General features: G+C 34.5%; 1 protein-coding gene across 2 annotated transcripts; it reads left to right on the top strand.

Annotated features, from left to right (window-relative positions):
• The first annotated feature begins 1,365 nt into the window (after positions 1–1,365).
• Positions 1,366–9,776, top strand: LOC107802890 (uncharacterized). 2 transcript variants are annotated; one of them, XM_075246923.1, is made up of 11 exons: positions 1,366–1,499; positions 3,059–3,134; positions 3,275–3,382; positions 4,062–4,178; positions 4,527–4,883; positions 5,822–6,138; positions 7,796–7,895; positions 7,984–8,043; positions 8,325–8,411; positions 8,883–9,023; positions 9,267–9,776. In XM_075246923.1, exons 4-11 carry the CDS (start codon positions 4,077–4,079, stop codon positions 9,594–9,596), a joined length of 1,494 nt encoding a protein of 497 aa, XP_075103024.1. In that variant the 5' UTR covers positions 1,366–1,499; positions 3,059–3,134; positions 3,275–3,382; positions 4,062–4,076; the 3' UTR covers positions 9,597–9,776. The 2 variants fall into 2 exon arrangements, with proteins under 2 accessions (XP_075103024.1, XP_016481959.1); XM_016626473.2 differs by lacking the exon at positions 1,366–1,499 and adding an exon at positions 1,535–2,040.
• Positions 9,777–18,178: the final 8,402 nt, after the last annotated feature.

Below are 18,178 nucleotides of genomic sequence, written 5' to 3'. Positions count from 1 at the left end.
AAAAAATAAGTACATGTCATGTTCTGGTACTGTATACGGTCGAAACCGGTTCATCCATCGTATGGCCAATCGAGACTGAAGCGTGGCAGGACAAAGTTTGATCTTGAGTTATATCGCACCTCGCGGAGAAAGTCCGGGTTTCGACTTTCATGGGGGGTAATAACTCAGTTCCTTTTGGAAATTGGGTATTTGAAGAGTCGCCACCTAATGGGTTATGGTGCGTTAGGGTATCTAGAGCGATTAACTCTTGGATTGGTTTGCATTACCAGAGATTAAGGTAAGGGCTCGAAATGACCTCGAGGGGAAGGTGTTAGGCACCCTCTTGGTCCACAACTGTGGGTCCCGACCGAACTTATACTTACAAATTAGTCCATTAACAAACAAATAGTTGAATCAAATAGTTGCAAGTAAAGCACGTTGGACGTTGTATAATTCAAATAGCAAGGCAAAGATTTTGAACAAATTGTATACATATAAAACAAGGTTTAAACAAAAGGAATTTTGGAAAAAAGGGAAGTCCTAGGTTTAAACAAGGTTTAAAAATAACGAGTCATTAATAAATTCGGCATATAATGAGTGATGCCATTAAAATAGAATCTCATTGTTGAATGAGGTTATATAGACTTATATTTTCCATTTCTTTTTTATTATATTACTTAGATTATGTTGAAACTTATTATATGTTATGTTGTAATTTACATAAGAGTATTATGTTATTTTTTTGAATTTTAAATTTATGTTATATTTGGATGTTTTTACAAAATATGTACTTTTAGTTTTTATAATTAATTAGAGCAAAATATTATTTTTACAATATTAGTTACAAATATATGGTTAGTAATTAATATATTTTTCAAGAAACAATATGCATCTTAATTGTCAAAATTTAATATAATTTATAAAGCATATATTTGTTAAATCCTAATTTAATTTTTTATAATTAACTTTATATTTAAAATTTAACTGTGTATTTATATTTATGCAACCAAACGGTACACTTATAATTATACTGTAATTATATTATGACAAACAAATAGATCGTATTATAATACAATGTAATTACTAGATTATGTAATTACTACCTTAATAATAACATCAATTTCAATTACTTGCAAATTTCCAGTGCTAGGGAGAGCTGAATGCTCTTGTACTAATGTCTTTCTTAAAAGACATAAATTTTTTAAAAGAATGATAATATAGACCGTTTATTATGACCGTCTATCAGTGTTTTAATTCATAAGATTTAACTCTTATGTATGAATTAAAAGTCAGCATCCGATGCTCAAATTCTTGGCACAGTTACACTTCTTCCTATAACAATTCCGTCTTTCAAAAAAAATCATCCCCTCAGTTTTCTTGTTAAAGTTCTGACCAAAATCAAGATTCGTAAATGCAAAGAGTGGCAGGTGAAATTAATTACCATCTCATTCAATGCTCTCAACTACACTTAAGTCATGCAATTCAATGCTTTGCAGCTAACTTGGTCCCATCTCTTTGTGGTAATTTCTATAGCTTTTCTATATCTATAATCTATAGAGTGTGTGTGTGTGTGTTTTACTAAGTAGTTGGCAACTTCACCATTCTTTTTCTTTCATCTTGTTCTAAACATTGTTCTCTGCATTCAATTTCTTCAGATTAATAATTTAGTATTGTCCAATTTATTTATTTTAAAAACCCCCATTAGAAATCATTTATCCTGCCTTCATTCCTTCATTTATTCTTTCTGTAGCCCATTCATCATAATCTTTTGTCCAGTCCCATTCATTTGTTTTTTTGTTGCTTTGTTAACTCATGCTAAAATATTTTTTTTTCTTTTTTTTTCTTGAGTTTATTAAGTATGTATGTACATGTCTGAGTTTTGTAGTGTATTCAAGAATGTAATGTGAGATATCAGAGTATTTTCTAGTTGGTTTCTAACAAAAGTGAAAAAACAATGAATGATATAGTGATAGATGAAAATCAGAGAAGAGTTGGGAAGAAAGAAAATGGCAGTTCTTGGAAATGTGCATATGGTTATGCCCAACATAGGCGTTGCAAAAGGTTCATTTTTTAGCCTTAGCTTACTTTAATTTTCCTCTAATCATGCGATTTGTCTGGTATTTGATGTTCCTTGGTTTATTAGATGGTTACTCATGGTTTAGATATTGAAGGAGAGCCTGGAGCAACGGTAAAGTTGTCTCTGTGTAACTTATAGGTTACGGGTTCGAGCCGTGGAATCAGCCACTGATGCTTGCATCAGAGTAGGCTGCCTACATCACACTCCCTTGGGGTGCAGCCTTCCTCGGACCTTGCATGAATAACGGATGTTTCGTGCACCGGGCTGCCCTTTTTCAAGGAGATATGAAATTTTGAGGAACATTGCCACTTAAAAATGGAATGCTGTCTTTTCTTGTATAGAAGACTAAATCTTTTTTTTTTTTTCAAAGACCAGGATTTCGAAATCTTCTGAATGATGTTCAGTTCTTGGATGTCCAAATTAGAGAAAAAAAATACTTGCCTTCCTCTTCAACTTATTGAATTAATCAGTAACGTCTAATTGGATGGTTAACTTTAACTTGAGTGTGAATGCATTTGTATATTTTGACTTGGCCTTATATGATTGTAAATTTATGTTGCAAGAAGAGCATGCTTTTTTGGCATATGAAGGAGAAAAAAGAAGAATCATTTTCAGAGTAGTTTATCAGTAAATCCTCTGAAATTAACACAAAATCATGTTATTACCACCTCATGTTAGCAACATGTATGAACCTTTACAAGATAAAATGGCTACAGATATTTGCTTGTTATGTTTAAGTTAATCCTTATTGTTTCTTTTCCTTGGATTCACATCCATGGTGAAAAATGACTAGAGCTGTGTCCAGATATTGCTGACCAAGAACATGAACTAACACAAAGGCGGAAGTTTACAAAAACTACAGTTGCTCAAATTAGGATGAGATTAATTTGATTAAGTAGGGAATCTTGTGTCAATTCATTCTTTAATTGCTAATTTAAATGTGCATGAATTAAAATTGAGTTGTGTCTTTGGCCTTCTAAGTTGGTTATGCTTTTGTCTCAGTGCTTCCGACAAAAACGTTGCTGTATCAAAAGGCGGAGACAGACAATCTGTAAGAAAAGAGTTGAATGAACCACCTGTAAGAGCTTCATGTTTTTCTTCTGTTGTATAAGCGAAATTTGAGGATCTTTAATAATTCGGGCTTGCTTTATTTAGAGGAATGATGAAGTTTGATTAGATAAGTAAATGACATGAGCAGATAAAATCTTGAATGTGCAGGTTTTGCTACCTTCAGCAAGGAGTTGTAAAGCAAGTCCATTACATGAATTCTCCAAAATTATTAGCAGAGAGGCAGTTCCAGGCCACAGAGTCTCCTTGGAAAAAGATGTAAATTTTATTCACTTAATGTCTATCATACATTACTATATGCAGTCAAATCCATTATCACATTTTTTTACAGAAAAAAAAATTGCCTATGCCATTTGTTGGATACTTCTGATTTTTATCTTCAACACCGTCTTGTTGACCTTGCTGCTACTTAAACTGCAGCAACTCGAGATACATTGAGCCATGCATCAAGCCAGTTAGTGTAAAGCATAAATTGATTCTAGGTCTATGCTGTTGGTATTGATAGAATTCTTATTATTGTTAAAGCTAGGTACTGAATGTACTTGTTCTCCAATCTTTGTCTACTAGGAAGTAGAGAAAAATTTACTTATTAAACAGACAATATTAGAAAAATTGAGGTTTCATGTTTTTCACTATCCATCTCTGAAAGTTTTACTAACTCATTAATGTAAGCAGGATCTTAGTAAAACTCCAATCTTGAAATTTAGGATAAAATGAACCTTGTTTTCCATGTTGGAAAATTAATTTGGACATCTATAAATGGAAATGAGGCCAATACTCCATGGATATACAGATTTCTGAGCACTTCAATATCATCGTGTTTCTCCTAGTTGGAACGGAGTACATCTTAGTTTCATTTGGAAGTCAAAAGTAACTTCTCAGAAACTTTACCAATATCTGAATCTATGGTTCTCTTTCACATAATCAATATGCGCAGATCGAGCAGCTACAAATGCGCTTGCAGCAAGAAAAATCAATGCGTATGGTGCTTGAGAGGGCAATGGGACGAGCTTCTAGCACCCTCTCTCCTGGACATAGGCATTTTGCTGCTCAGGTACCTGACCTTTGACAACTAACTTTTCTACTTTCTTTATCGCTTTAGTCCTTTGAGTTGTTTTGGTAAAATATAGGAAATGGAGCATCAGATAATGGTTTTTTACTCCTGCAATCTGCTAATTGGAATGGTTGATTACCATGTCTTCTAGTAACTCTATACAGTTCTGAAGATTGTCCTTGACTTGAGTTTTCCCATTATAGTTCTGGATATAGTTCATATATATATATATTCTTTGTCTATAAGGTTGACAACATCAAATATTGGATGTTCTCTTCTCATTTTCAACTCCCAGCCTTGGCTCTGCTCAACTTAGTCAAGGTTAATATGGTTTTCTTCTCATTTCAGACAAAAGAGTTGATAGCTGAGATTGAATTACTTGAAGAAGAGGTTGCAAACCGTGAGCAGCACGTCCTTTCTCTGTACAGGAGCGTTTTTGAAGAATGCATTAGCCGGCCTTCTTCTGAGCAAAGTTCGGTCATGACTTCTCCAGCACATAGTAAAGCTGAGTCTAGAAAACACCCAAGTATAATATCAAGTGCCTTTTGCTCATCCAAAAAGTTTCCTTTGCGGACATTCCAAGCTCTTGCTGCCATAAATGAATTGGGAAAAAGGAACTTGTCGCAGTCAAAATCAAGACATGCTTCATTTTATAATAGTAAAGCTAATGCACACATTCAGAAAAGTTGTTCAGCCCATGCTAAGGTAAGGTTCCAACCCTAAGAGTAAAAAAAATCCGAAGAGTATGAGAAGTTCTGCTAACGTGGCCACACCTTAACACTTTGCTGTAGTTGGTCGGTCTCTTGCTTAAGCCCCTTGTCCAGTCAGGATCCATATGGCGAAAAACATGAATCCTAGAATTCTTGTTTTTTCTGCTAGGAAACTGAAAACATTAAAAGGACAAACCACTTTGACTTTTGTTTATTTGCTTCTGATATTTTGCTACCATTAGATTTTTTTTACCAGTATGAAGCACACCTAAAGTTGAATACGTGGAGTATAATTTAAGCATGTCACCTTACGGCTTACGCCATGCATGCATTTATATCCAATTTAACATTTTGTGTTGGTTCTTAAATATTGAAACCTAAAATTATGTGCATGGAGAAAGTTGGAACTAAAGGTGAAGCTAAATATCATAAGGAATTCAATTTTTGAGCAGTTGTAACTAACTTAATACAGCTCTAGGTTCAAAATATCTTACTTAGTCTTTGGTTTTGGGCTGTACTTGTTATCCAGGTTCTGGCATGCTAAAACTTGAGTTCCCCACTCATACTCAGTGCCCACATTATAGTATCAAATGGAATTCAATATCTATATTTTCTTTTAATTTTCTTTGACACTTCTAAATAGCACATCCAATATTATGCAATGCTTTTATCCTCTAGTGTTCTATTACATTCTTGTGGTGTGCTCTGTGCTGAATCTGCCTTTTGCTTTACTAACAAACAAGCTGTTCTATTGGCCCTTTATCATTCTCTGCTGAAAGGGGATCCAAATTACTCACTATGAAACATTCAATCCCAATTATGTCAAAGAAATACCCTTTTACTTGTAGAGCTTTCATTATTTGTTTCCTCTAATTCATCGGAGCAACGTTTTCCACATGATCGACTCATGTTATTTTCTGTCAATTATTGCAGGAGCAAACATCAATGGAGAAAGCTCCTCTGTCCCGAAGTCTTAAAGACCATCTTTACCAGTGCCCCAGTAAGTTGTCTGAGGAAATGGTAAGGTGCATGGCTGCAGTATACTGTTGGCTCCGTAGTACAGATCAGTCGAGCAGTACTGAAGAAAAGCGATCACCTTTGTCATCAGGGTCATCCACTAATGTGATAATTCCAAAGCATGATATTAAAGAAGACAGAGATTGGTTTTGCAAATCCACTATTGAAATATCTTGGATAGCAACAGACAAGAATAAATTCTCTCGTGCATCTTATGCCATCAGCAACTACAGGTGCATTTCATTGATAGCATAAAAGAAGCTTAAACTACATAAGTTTACCACTGAAAAGTTGAGGCCCTAAGAAAGAGAAGTCTTGAGTTCGCTGCCACTTCTCTATGCTGCTTTCTTGAATTACAAGATGGTTGTTTCTCCCTTTTTTAATGATTTTGTTTGTCCTAGAGCCACCATTTGAATCAGAATTTACTTTACAACAAGAACAACAACAAACCCAATAGAGTCCCACAAGTGGGTTGTGGGAAGGGTAGTGTGTAGCCAGACCTTACCCCTACCCTGAGGGTAGAGAAGTTGTTTCCGATAGAACCTCGGCTTAGAAAGATGAAAAGAACACTAGGAACAAACAGTAACAACAACAAAGGCCAGAAAGATAATACTATTAGTCTAAGAGCCAGAAAAATAGATGAAAGAAAGCAATAACAACGGCAAGATACTAGGAAATTGTAGCGGAAGATTGTAAGAAAACAATATGTAATACTAGCAACCTAAGGCAAGATACTATCAGACTAGCCCTACTAACCCGGTGCGGGAATAGAACAACGCTCGACTACCTACTAACCGTCAATCCTAATTCTCGACCTCCACACCTTCCTATCAAGGGCCATGTTCTCATAAGCCGAAGTCGCGCCATGTCCTGCCGGATTACCTCTCCCCAATACTCCTTAGGCTGCCCTTTACCTCTTTTCATACCCGCCAAAGCCAACCACTCACACATCCTTTCTGGGGCATTTAGGCTTCTCCTTTGCACATGCCCGAACCATCTAAGCCTCGCTTCCCGCATCTTATCCTACATTGGGGCCACGCCATCCTTCAGAATTTATGTTATGCTCCAAATTATAGCCCGGAAAAGAGACTTCGGGTTAACCTTTAGTGCTCTTTTTTCTTCTAGAAGTGTAACACCTATTAGTCAGGTCACTAGCATCCATTGCATTTCTAGACTAAACTATGTAGAAGACCAAATAAGCACTCTCGAGAAAGCCAATCGCTGTTACAGTTAAGCATTTATTTCCTCCTTAAAGAAAGGAAACGGGAATGAATGAGAGGCTGTAACCATAATTACGGGCCAATTCTGTATTTGGATCATTTGCCTAACGTAGTTATCAGAGGATACCCGGAAAAGCTCTGGAAATTCTTCACTTTCTCACCAGTAGCATTATGTTTAATCTGGGTCATTTTGTAAAGCATCATCTCTTTTAGATACTAAGGAGTTCTGACCTACTGGATAAGCTTTTATGATATTACAATTTTTCTTTGATCGGTTAGGATATTACTGTTTTGAAGACGGCCCGATATAGAAGAAGTACTAAGTGTCTAAGTGGAATTACAGATTACTATATCCTAAGTAGACCTTGCATCCTTTTGTAATGCCTTTAGAACTTTTCTATTGCTTGAAGGTGAAAGATACTAAGTCAGAGGAGATCTTGTTGCACCAACTATTCTATAATCAATAAAAATGATATAGGTGGAAGATACATTTTCATAATTTGCTAAGGGGCTCAGGCTTTTCGTATCATCTTTCTGTATTTGGTGCAATACATGCTATATATGCTGGTTTATCTCTCTATAGCAAAGACGCCTATAAAGCAACAAAAGAAAAAAAACAGATGACATGATAATCTCCACTCTGATATGTATCTTTGTTTCAAACTTTCAGAGTTTTGGTGGAGCAATTGGAAAGAACAAATATCAGTCAGATGGAAACCAATGCCAAGATGGCATTCTGGATCAATTTGTACAATTCCTTAGTTATGCATGTAAAGACGGCTCTTGCTTGCTTGTATTGTTTCTCCTTTTGGATTTGTTTATTATGTTTCTTTACATTTCCTTCTTTGTCTTATCTAGGCATATCTGGCATATGGAGTACCACAGAACTCTCTTAGGAGGTTGGCATTGTTTCACAAGGTAGTCTAATCTAATTTGTGTTTACTATGCGTCATTCTCCTTTTATTCTTTTTGTCTATTATGGATTGCAAGTATTTAAATATGCATACAGATTGGTATCGGAGTTATGGTCCTTTTCTTTTCTCTTTAAATGATTTTCTCTGTTATCCTTCATTCTAATTATTTATTAGGATGGGAATGCATAGAAACACTGTCTGGTTGCTGATTGATCTACTTCGCTTATTTATCATAGATGTATCTTTGAGTATTTGAATCACCATTTGCTTCTCTGTATAGTGCAGGCTGCTTACAATGTTGGTGGCCAGATCATAAGTGCCAATGCCATTGAACAGTCGATTTTTGGCCTGCGTACGCATCGGATTGGACGGGTATTCACTATTTCAAATTTAGAATGGCTAAAAGCTCCAGTTAAGGAATAGCAGTATAACATCATTAGAAACTAATTTGGATCCTGCCTCTTTTGCTCATTTTATGTAACAATAATTTAGCAAAAAGATTCTCTGTGCCGGTTTCCATTCTCAGCTTATAAGTACTTGTTTGGGACTAAGACATAGTTAAAGTTATTGTAGCCTTATGCAATATGTACAATTGTTTCTCAATTTTTTTTTTTTTATATATATACAGTAGTATGGTATGTTATTATCTTCCAATATGCACTTTCTCAAAGAGAGGAGAAAAATTTAGGGCTTCAGCAGTTGTGGCTGATTTAAATGCCAAAAGAAATATGAAAATGATTAAAGTCCTCTTGAAATATACACTAGCTACAAAAAAGCCTAGTAAATCCACAGTTTTTACTTTAACAACACTTGATGATTTTTCTTTCTTAACTCCAATTACAGTGGTTGGAGACCATTCTGTCAACTGCTTTACGGAAAAGATCGGGCGAAGAAAAGCAACTCATCAGTTCAAAATTCGCCCTTCAAGAGTTCCAGCCCCTTGTTTTGTTTGCTCTTTGCACTGGCGCTTTTTCCGATCCCATGGTAAGTAGTTATGTTTTCTCATTTTATTTTATTTTTTTGTCTTGTATATTTCCTGTGCACCAGAGCTTCTTTTGATCTCTCGGTAAGTAGTTGCATTTTCTCCTTATATTGGTAAACCAACAATATCGCTTTCTTGAGGACTTCTTGATAGATTTGAAGCAAAACGGAGTAATATCAATATACATTGGATCTAAACAGATTGTCAACATCTAACACTTCTTCGGTTTCTTTCTTCTTTTCTAGCTGAAAGTGTACACAGCCTTAAATATTGTGGAGGAATTGGAAGCGGCAAAAAGAGAGTTTCTACAGGCTAATATTGTTGTAAAGAAGTCAAAAAGGGTATTCTTACCTAAGGTTCTCGAAAGATATGCGAAGGAAGCAAGTATTCCAGCGGATGATCTTCTTAACTGGGTTATGGAAAACGTTGAAAAGAAGCTTCGCGATTCCATACATAAATGTGTTGAAGGAAGAACCAATAAAAAGTCATCTCAGATAATTGAATGGCTACCTTACTCTTCAAGATTCCAATATGTAATTTCAAAAGATTTTACAGAGAAGCCTTGGTGGGCATAGAAGTGTTGAATAATGTAGAGAAAGTCTTGAGTTGATCTTTCTGATGCACATAACTAATGCTTAAGCCTTGGTTCATTCCTTCAGTTTGTAGGGTTATGATTTGATCTGGTAATCAAGTGAATGTACATTGGCTTCAATTCATCTGCAGGTTCTAGCAAATCGAGTTACTTAGATATTCAACTTTTAATTTGTGAAGTGCCAAGATATGGTGTAAATTTAAAAAAATCACATAAATACATAGAGCCAACGCAATGGAATATTAATAAAAACGTACCATTGTTGTTCAAGCGTTGTAAGGAATCACCTTTGTAAAACTTTGACAGAAAAACCTAGAGTCTTCTAGCATGTCTATAATAGGATACCAGACTTGTGGAGTCGCATGCCTATTTATAAGTTAGCTAGGGACTCTTAGGCAAATATTTTAGCCCTAAGTACGATTACCCTAGGGACTCATAATTAATAGTTTCCTTCCATCAAGGAAACTTCTTAATATTCATAACAATAAAATCTTATCTAATAAAGCAATTACTTGGGAGACAAGTTAAACAAATTAATTACCATAATATGTGGGCCACAAAAGTCTCTTGAAAGAGACGTGTAATTCTTACATTCTCCCACTTGGTCCACATATTATAATCAGATAATCCTGTATGAGTGACAATTATAACAATATGGCCACATACTTTATCACTCAACTAAAAGTTATGCAATAATCACTTTAACTAGAAGATATCCTTACACGAATCATGGCGGTCATGCTCTTAAACAAACAATTCCTTCCATGTATTACAATGCACAATATATTCTAATAAAGTGTCTAACAACTTTATGAATGAAAATATAAGTAATTCAATGCCCAACTTTATTGATCCAATGATCACAAAGTAATACATGAAAAACTAAAGTGTGCATTGTCATGCATATCAAAATAAACATAATGTCCAGACAAACTGTTAGAGAGTAAAGCAAGGCTACATTGAGCTACTAAGACCCATATGGGTTACATGATCCTTGAAAATATTAGCCGGCACACCTTTAGTCATAGGATCAACAATTATCAAAGTAGTACTGACATGCTCAAAACACACATCTTGCTTCTTGACATAATCTCTAACTATCAAATACTTTATGTTGATATGCTTGCTTCGGCTGCCACTTTTATTGTTCTTAGAAAAGAACATTGCAGCTGAATTGTCACAGAAGATTCTCAAGGGCCTTGAAATGGAATCGACAATCCTAAAGCCGCAAATAAAGTTCTTCAGTCATAACGCCTGTGATGTAGCTTCATAGCATGATATAAATTCAGCTTCCATAGTAGATGTTGCAACAATCGTTTGCTTGACACTTTTCCACGATACAACACCTCCAGTGTCTTTTCATCCACCCAATTTAGAGTATGAATATCCAATCATTTCCAGTGAGTCAGAGTACTTGTATGTGAGCTTAAAATCATTGGTTCATTGCAAATATCTCAAAACCTTTTTACTAGCTTTCTAATGGACAAGACCAGGGTTACTTTGATATCTGTCAAACATTCTTACCGCAAAAGCAATATCAGGTCTAGTACAGACATGTGCATACATAAGGCTCCCAACAAGTGAAGCATATGGAATGTTTTTCATTTGCTCATTTTCCAACGCATTTTGTGGACATTGATTCAATGAGAAATTGTCACCTTTAATTATGGGTGCTGCTATAGGTGAACAATTTTCATTCTGAATCTTTCCTTAATTCTTTCAATGTAGACCCTTTGAGATAGTCCAAATAATCTTTGGGATCTATCTCTATGAATCTCTATGCCAATGACATAAGAGGCTTCACCCATATCCTTTATTTCAAAATTCTGGATAAGGAACTGTTTAGTCTCGTGCAACAACCCCAAATCACTACTTGCAAGCAAAATGTCATCCACATATAGGACTAGAAAAATATATTTGATCCCGCTTATCTTAAGATATATACACTGATCAATGATGTTCTCCGTAAATTCAAATGAAGAAACAACATTATAAAATTTAATATATCATTGGCGGGAAGCCTGCTTTAGCCCATAAATGTATTTATTCAACTCGCAAACAAGGTTACTTTTGTCCTTATTACAAAATCTTCAGGCTGACGCTTGTATACCTCCTCTTTAAAATCTCCATTCAGGAAAGACATTTTCACAGCGATTTGGTATAGCTCTAAATCAAAGTGAGCTACTAATACCATGATTATTTTCAATGAATCCTTCTTTGATACTGGAGAGAAGGTTTCATGGTAATCAATGTCTTCCCTTTGAGTAAAACCCTTGGCTACAAATCTGGTTTTATACTGTTCGATATTACCAGATGAGTCTCTTTTGGTTTTGAAAATCCATTTGGAACCTATAGTAGAGGATCCCTTTGGTAATTCATCGAGATTCTAAACTTTATTTTCAGACATAGATTCTAACTCTTCTTTCATGGCATCATACCAAAGTGTAGAGTTTTCCCCACTCATGACTTGTGAAAACGAGCATGGATCATCTTTTAGTCCAATATCATAATCAGACTCTTGGAGATATACAACATAGTCACTAAAAATTACTGGTTTTCGAACTTTTGAGGATTTTCTTATTCCCACTGGTTCAAACACTTCTTCGGTGGATTCAGGTAAAGCGGGTTGATCTTGATGTGGTTCCCCAAGTGGTGGTGACTCTTGAACTTGTTGTTATTTAGATAATTCATGAGAATTTTTCTGAGCAACATTCAAGTTTTCAATAAATAAAGGTACCACAGGTAGTTCCCTTATTTCTTCAAATTCTACCTTTTTGAGTCAAACCACTTCCACTTTCTTCATGCTCCTCAAGACATTTAGTATTTCTAGCATCAATAATTTTAGGAGAATGAGAAGGACAATATAACCTATATCCCTTAGAGTTAATCACATAGCCTATAAAATAACCACTTATTATTATTTTATCCAACTTCTTTAGTTGCGGGTTATAAAGCCTCACATCAGATGGACATCCCCAAACGTGTAAATAGTGTAAACTAGATATCCATCCTTTCCATAGTCCAAAAGCTATCTTACGGACAACCTTTGATGGAACCCTATTTAAAATATACACAGCGATTGTTAAGGCTTCATAAGGATAAAGGTAAACTTGATCTGCTAATCATGCTTCTTAACATGTTCATTAATGTCTGATTCCTTCTTTCTACTATACCATTTTGTTGTGGTTTTCCTGGCATGGTATATTGGGCAATTATACCTTCACTTTCAAGGAACTCATCAAATGGACCCTTAACTTGTCCCTTATCTGTGTACCTACCATACTATTCTCCACCCTATCAGATCTTATAATTTTGATTTGAGCACCAGTTTGTTTCTCTACTTTTGCTTTGTAAACTTTAAAAGCATCAAGTAGTTCTGATTTGTTAAACAGAAAATAGAGATACATATATCTTAAATAGTCATCAATAAATGAGATAAAATATTTCTCACTATTCAAGCAAGGGGTAGGAAAAAGTCCACAGATGTCTGTATGTATGATCTCAAGCAATTGGGAACTCCTTTTTAGCACCTTTTGTTGATTTGTTGGTGTGCTTATCCTTTATTCAGTCCACACAAGTCCCAAAGTCAGAAAAATCAAGAGCTTTTAGAGTTCCATCATTAATCAACCTTTTGACTCTTTTAATAGAGATGTGTCTCAATCTCTTGTGCCAAAGACTTGATGAGTTCTCATTGATAATACATTGCTTAGTGCCAATTTCTTTGTCATGCAAAGGTAAAACATTGCATTCAAATGTGGGATCTAGCTCAAGTTTATATAAATTTTCGTTAAAATTTCAAAAACAACAACTTTATTGTCGTTCAAAAGTTTCACAAAAGGATAGTGAAAATTCAAATCATATCCACTAATTGATAGTCTTGAAAGAGAAATTAAATTTCTAGAATAGTCTGGAAAATAAAAAGTATTTTCTAAATTTAAGTGAAAATCATCCTTCAAAATGAGCTTATAAGTCCTCACGCCTTTCACACGTGAACACGTCCTATTGCTAGAATAGACGTATTGTTCACTTTCTATCGACTTCCTCTGAGTTAGAAAGCCCTACATGATTTTGGCAATGTGAATTGAAGCACCAGAATCAATCCACCATATATTATCAGAAACTTCAGTAAAATTAGATTCATAACATACAAAGGTAAAATTACCTTTCTTATTAAGTCATTTATTGTATTTCAGACAATCATTCTTCCAGATTCCCTTCTTCTTACAGAAACGACAACCATCTTTGTCAAAGGTGTTTTTCTTCTTCATGGAAACTCTTTTGCGCTTCTTTGCATTTCTTTTACCATGAGTCACCGTATTAACACTTTCAGGTGTCTCATGCTTCAACCTCTCTTCTTATTGAACATACGTGGTCAAGAGTTCATTGATTGACCATTTATCCTTATGTGTGTTGTAAGAAATCTTGAACGAACCATATTCCGTATGAAGTGAGTTGAGAATGAAATGCACAAGAAATGGTTCATCAGACATATCAACCTCAAGGGACTTAAGTTCAGTAAGCAATGTCTCTCATCTCCATAAATGTGTTCACGCACTAAACGACTTCCGCCAAAAGTCATACTTGAGAGCCTCTTCATAGGAGTATTGGCCAATGCCTTATCGGAGCTTACAAATTGTTCATCAATTGCCTTCATATAAACTTTGATTTATCGCTATTAGGGATAGAACCCTTTAATGATTTGGCTTATGTGGGCTTTGATGAGCATTAAACTTAAGCGATTAGATCGCTCCTACCGCTCATAATTAGCCTTAGCCGCTCGTGTACTTGATTCCGTGGGAATAGGTGGTTCATCCACATGGAGTGTCAGGTCCAGATCCGAGCATCCTAAAGTGAGAAGGACTTTCTCCTTCCAGTCAGTATAATTGTCACCAAAAACTATTGGAATTCGAGCATTCTCATTAAAAATAGTGGTAGGAAAAGCGGTAAAGACTGCAAAACAAGGATAAACATACATGAGCTATGAAGTACAATCCATCAAAGGTGAATCACGTAAAATACCGATTCTAAGTAAATTCTAGACCATCATGTGGGCGGAGGTTGCAACCCATGCATAGAATTTACTTTACTTTATTAGACTAGTAACACAAAATTAATAAAAATTAATCCGTACCTTTGGGCATAAGATAATTTTCAACTTGAAGGTTTACTACCTCATTCCAATTAACCTTACTAAAATGGTTATCTCCCTGTAGGGCCGGGTTACCTTTTTAATAAGATAACTGGACTAAATAGATGTCATTATAACCTTTAACCACTAAAAAACAACAACAACAACAACAACAACAACAAAAAATAAAATATTGATTACATTCTTAATAATGAGCAAGACGAAGTATAAGCAGATGCCTATATAGACCCATTAGGAAAACAATTCTAATAATTAAACTAATTACTTTAAATTAGTAGCAACCTTATATGTAAGTTCTAGACTCCTCTTTCAGAGGATAAAATAATTTAATATTCATTAAAGTTGATAACAAACAGATTTGAAACAAGAAGACAAGTTATGGATAGTTCATGTCACATTAAATATCAAACTGAATAAGATATTTAATGTCAGCAAATTTTGTTGCACAAACAGATTCAATTTTCTAATTATAATCAAACATCATAAGAATAAAATATTCGTAAGCGATGAACCACCAGAACAGAAACGTAAATCCAAATTCAATGGAGTAACCTAGACACACGAGGCGTCATAATCCTAATCTTACTATAAAACGTCAAACCACGGAACCTAATCAGATTACGAGTGTTTCTTTCTTACATTAAAACACAACTGACGAGCAAGGAGCAGAATGCCGACAGAAATATATATAAAGGTCACACATATTATGAAGTCAACTACAATACACTAGGAGGTCAAAACCGTAAAATTTCTCCATGCGATAGAGAAATTTCATGTTACATGAACATGGTAAATTACAGTCACAATTACCATCAACAGATACTAAACAACACGGCTAAAGGCAAGTTCTAATATCACGATGTAGAAAATCACATAAATACATAGAGCCAACGCAACGGAATATTAATAGGAACATATCTTCAACCATTGTTGTTCAAATATTGTAGGGACTCGCCTTCGTAAATCTATAACAGAAAAATTTATGAGCCTTCTAGCCTGTGCCTATCGCAGGATGTCTGACTGATAGAGTCACATGCGTATTTATAGGTAGGCTATGGACTTTTAGGCAAATACTTTAACTCTAGGAACTTCTTCCATAAAATACGATTACCCTTGAGACTCATAATTAATAGTTTTCTTCTATCAAGGAAACTTCGAGATATGCATAACAATAAAATCTTATCTAATAAGGTAATTACTTGGAAGACAAGTTATTAATCAAATTAATTACCATAATATGTGGGCCACAAAAGCCTCTTGAAAAATACGTGTAATTTTTATAGTAAATACTAGATAAAAACTGATACAATTGTTGCTACTCCACTGTTTTGTCAAGTTTATGGCACAATTTGGAGGCAAGTGAGAAACACATACAAGAAAACGATTCAGTATATGGTCTAGCGGTCAATGAAGTATAACAAAAACCACGAGGACGAAAAATCAAATCCCAGCAGAAGCAAAAAATTTGGGTGATTTCTCTCCATTTGACGAGAGGCAGACGTAGCACTCGGGCACTGATTCATTTGAACTCATTATTTTTAACGTAAAATATAAATTTATGTATAAGGGGAAGGAGAGCACAGAAAACATGGAGATTTTTTTTTTGGGGGGGGGGGGGAGGGGGAGGGGGACAGTAGCATAAAAATTATTTTTATAACAAAAAAATTCCACCCTCTAACAGTGGCGAAGCTAGGATTTTCATTAAGGGGAATCAAAATATAAAGAAATAAACTCATCAGAAGTCGGGGGAGGGGGTCATTATATAGTATATATACATATTTTTTAAAAAATTACCGAGCTAAACAGTGTAATTTTCCGAAGAATCCGCCACTATTGTCTAACGAAACACTAGAAAATATTTTCGAATTTCTTTTTCACTCACCAACCAAACAAGGGAAAATAAGTGGTAAAACCACTTATTTTCCAAAAAAATATTTTCACGAATACATTCTCCATGGAGAACATTTTCCTTCGTACCAAACACGCCCTTACTTTCACTTAATTTGCCACATACTAAGCTAGCATTTGGCCATAGATTCCCAAATTGTTTTGAAAAATCTGATTTGGTTGAAATTTGATTTGAAGATGAAATGTGATTGGACATCAGTATTCAAAACATATTTCTAAAATTTATTTTGGAAAAACATGAAACATAACTTATACCCACAAGTTCTAAAAACTATCATAAATACCCAACAATACTATTATCAATAACATTCATTATATTATCGCAAACCATAGTCTTGAGTATAAGTATATTTGGTACAAAATTATCATTTTTATAATGAACTACATGTACGCTATCAGATGACCAAGAAGACGAAGCAACATTGTTACAAGATAATAAATGGTGGGCTCTTTTATAAAATATAAAAGTTTGGGGCAACTTTTAAAAAATATAATAATGATATTTTGGCCCAAAAACAACTACTGAGCTGGTTTTGAGATTTGGGATTTGACATTTTGCCAAAATGTAGCCAAAATCTATGATCAAATATGTGTTTACCAAATAAAACCCAAATTTATTTTGGCAAAATCTATGGTCAAACGGGTAATGCCATGCATACAAAGTCAACTCAAATTTCATCAAGCGTGCGAGTGATTATTAGTTTATTACTTAGACAGACTCAATGAAATTAATTCGATTTTGTCACAGACTCAAACGATTGGTAAACAAAATATGTGAGATTTTTGTAAGATGAATTTCTTCAATTCATATTACAAGTGGTTATAGGAGATCGTTTTCTCATATTTTTATTGGTTTGCGTCTGTATCATGCATTTTATTTCAAAATTTAATTTTTCATTTACCATTTATTACCCTACTAATTTTTGAGAATTCATTAAATACACTATTTTAACTTTATTTTAAAAGAAAATTCCCATTGTGTTGCAAGTGCCTTAGCTTTACTCGAGTCTAAAGCTTGTGTGTGTCTTATGTTAGTTGTTGAACAATTGAACTTCCATTTATCGTAAGATCTGAAAAGATTTTTATAATGGATAAGTACATTTTATTTATACTATTTGCCAAAAAATATTCTAAGGAAAATTATATTTATGTCTCAAATGGCTTTCTTTCTCGAAGGAAATTGATTTCTGTTCTATCACCTAAAGGAGAGAAAGCCAAAAAATAAAATTAATTTTTTTTGGTTCATATTTAGATGCACCAAAAGATAAATGCATGTCATGTTATTTTATATAAGAGTGATGTTCTGTGCTTTACGGTGGAATTGCATTGGGTTAATTGTTGTCATTGTCGAATATTTGTTGTCTAGTTATGAGTGACTAATATAGGGGTGAGAGTCGGTTCGGTTCGATTATGAATATTATCGATTTAGCATATCGGTTATCGGTTTACAAATTTGATAAATCGATAACCGAACCGATAAGATATTGATTTTCGGGTATCGGTTAATC

This window comes from Nicotiana tabacum, chromosome 1, assembly GCF_000715075.1.
Source record: "Nicotiana tabacum cultivar K326 chromosome 1, ASM71507v2, whole genome shotgun sequence".
Lineage (NCBI taxonomy): Eukaryota > Viridiplantae > Streptophyta > Magnoliopsida > Solanales > Solanaceae > Nicotiana > Nicotiana tabacum.
This window is presented reverse-complemented; position numbering and strand designations above follow the sequence as displayed.

Excerpts from the sequence above, each read along its gene's own strand:
- LOC107802890 (XM_016626473.2), top strand. The coding sequence starts at position 1,934 with ATGAATGATATAGTGATAGATGAAAATCAGAGAAGAGTTGGGAAGAAA. Across the intron at positions 3,135-3,274 it reads AAGAGTTGAATGAACCACCT|GTTTTGCTACCTTCAGCAAG; the intron begins GTAAGAGCTTCA and ends TTGAATGTGCAG. Across the intron at positions 4,179-4,526 it reads ATAGGCATTTTGCTGCTCAG|ACAAAAGAGTTGATAGCTGA; the intron begins GTACCTGACCTT and ends TTCTCATTTCAG.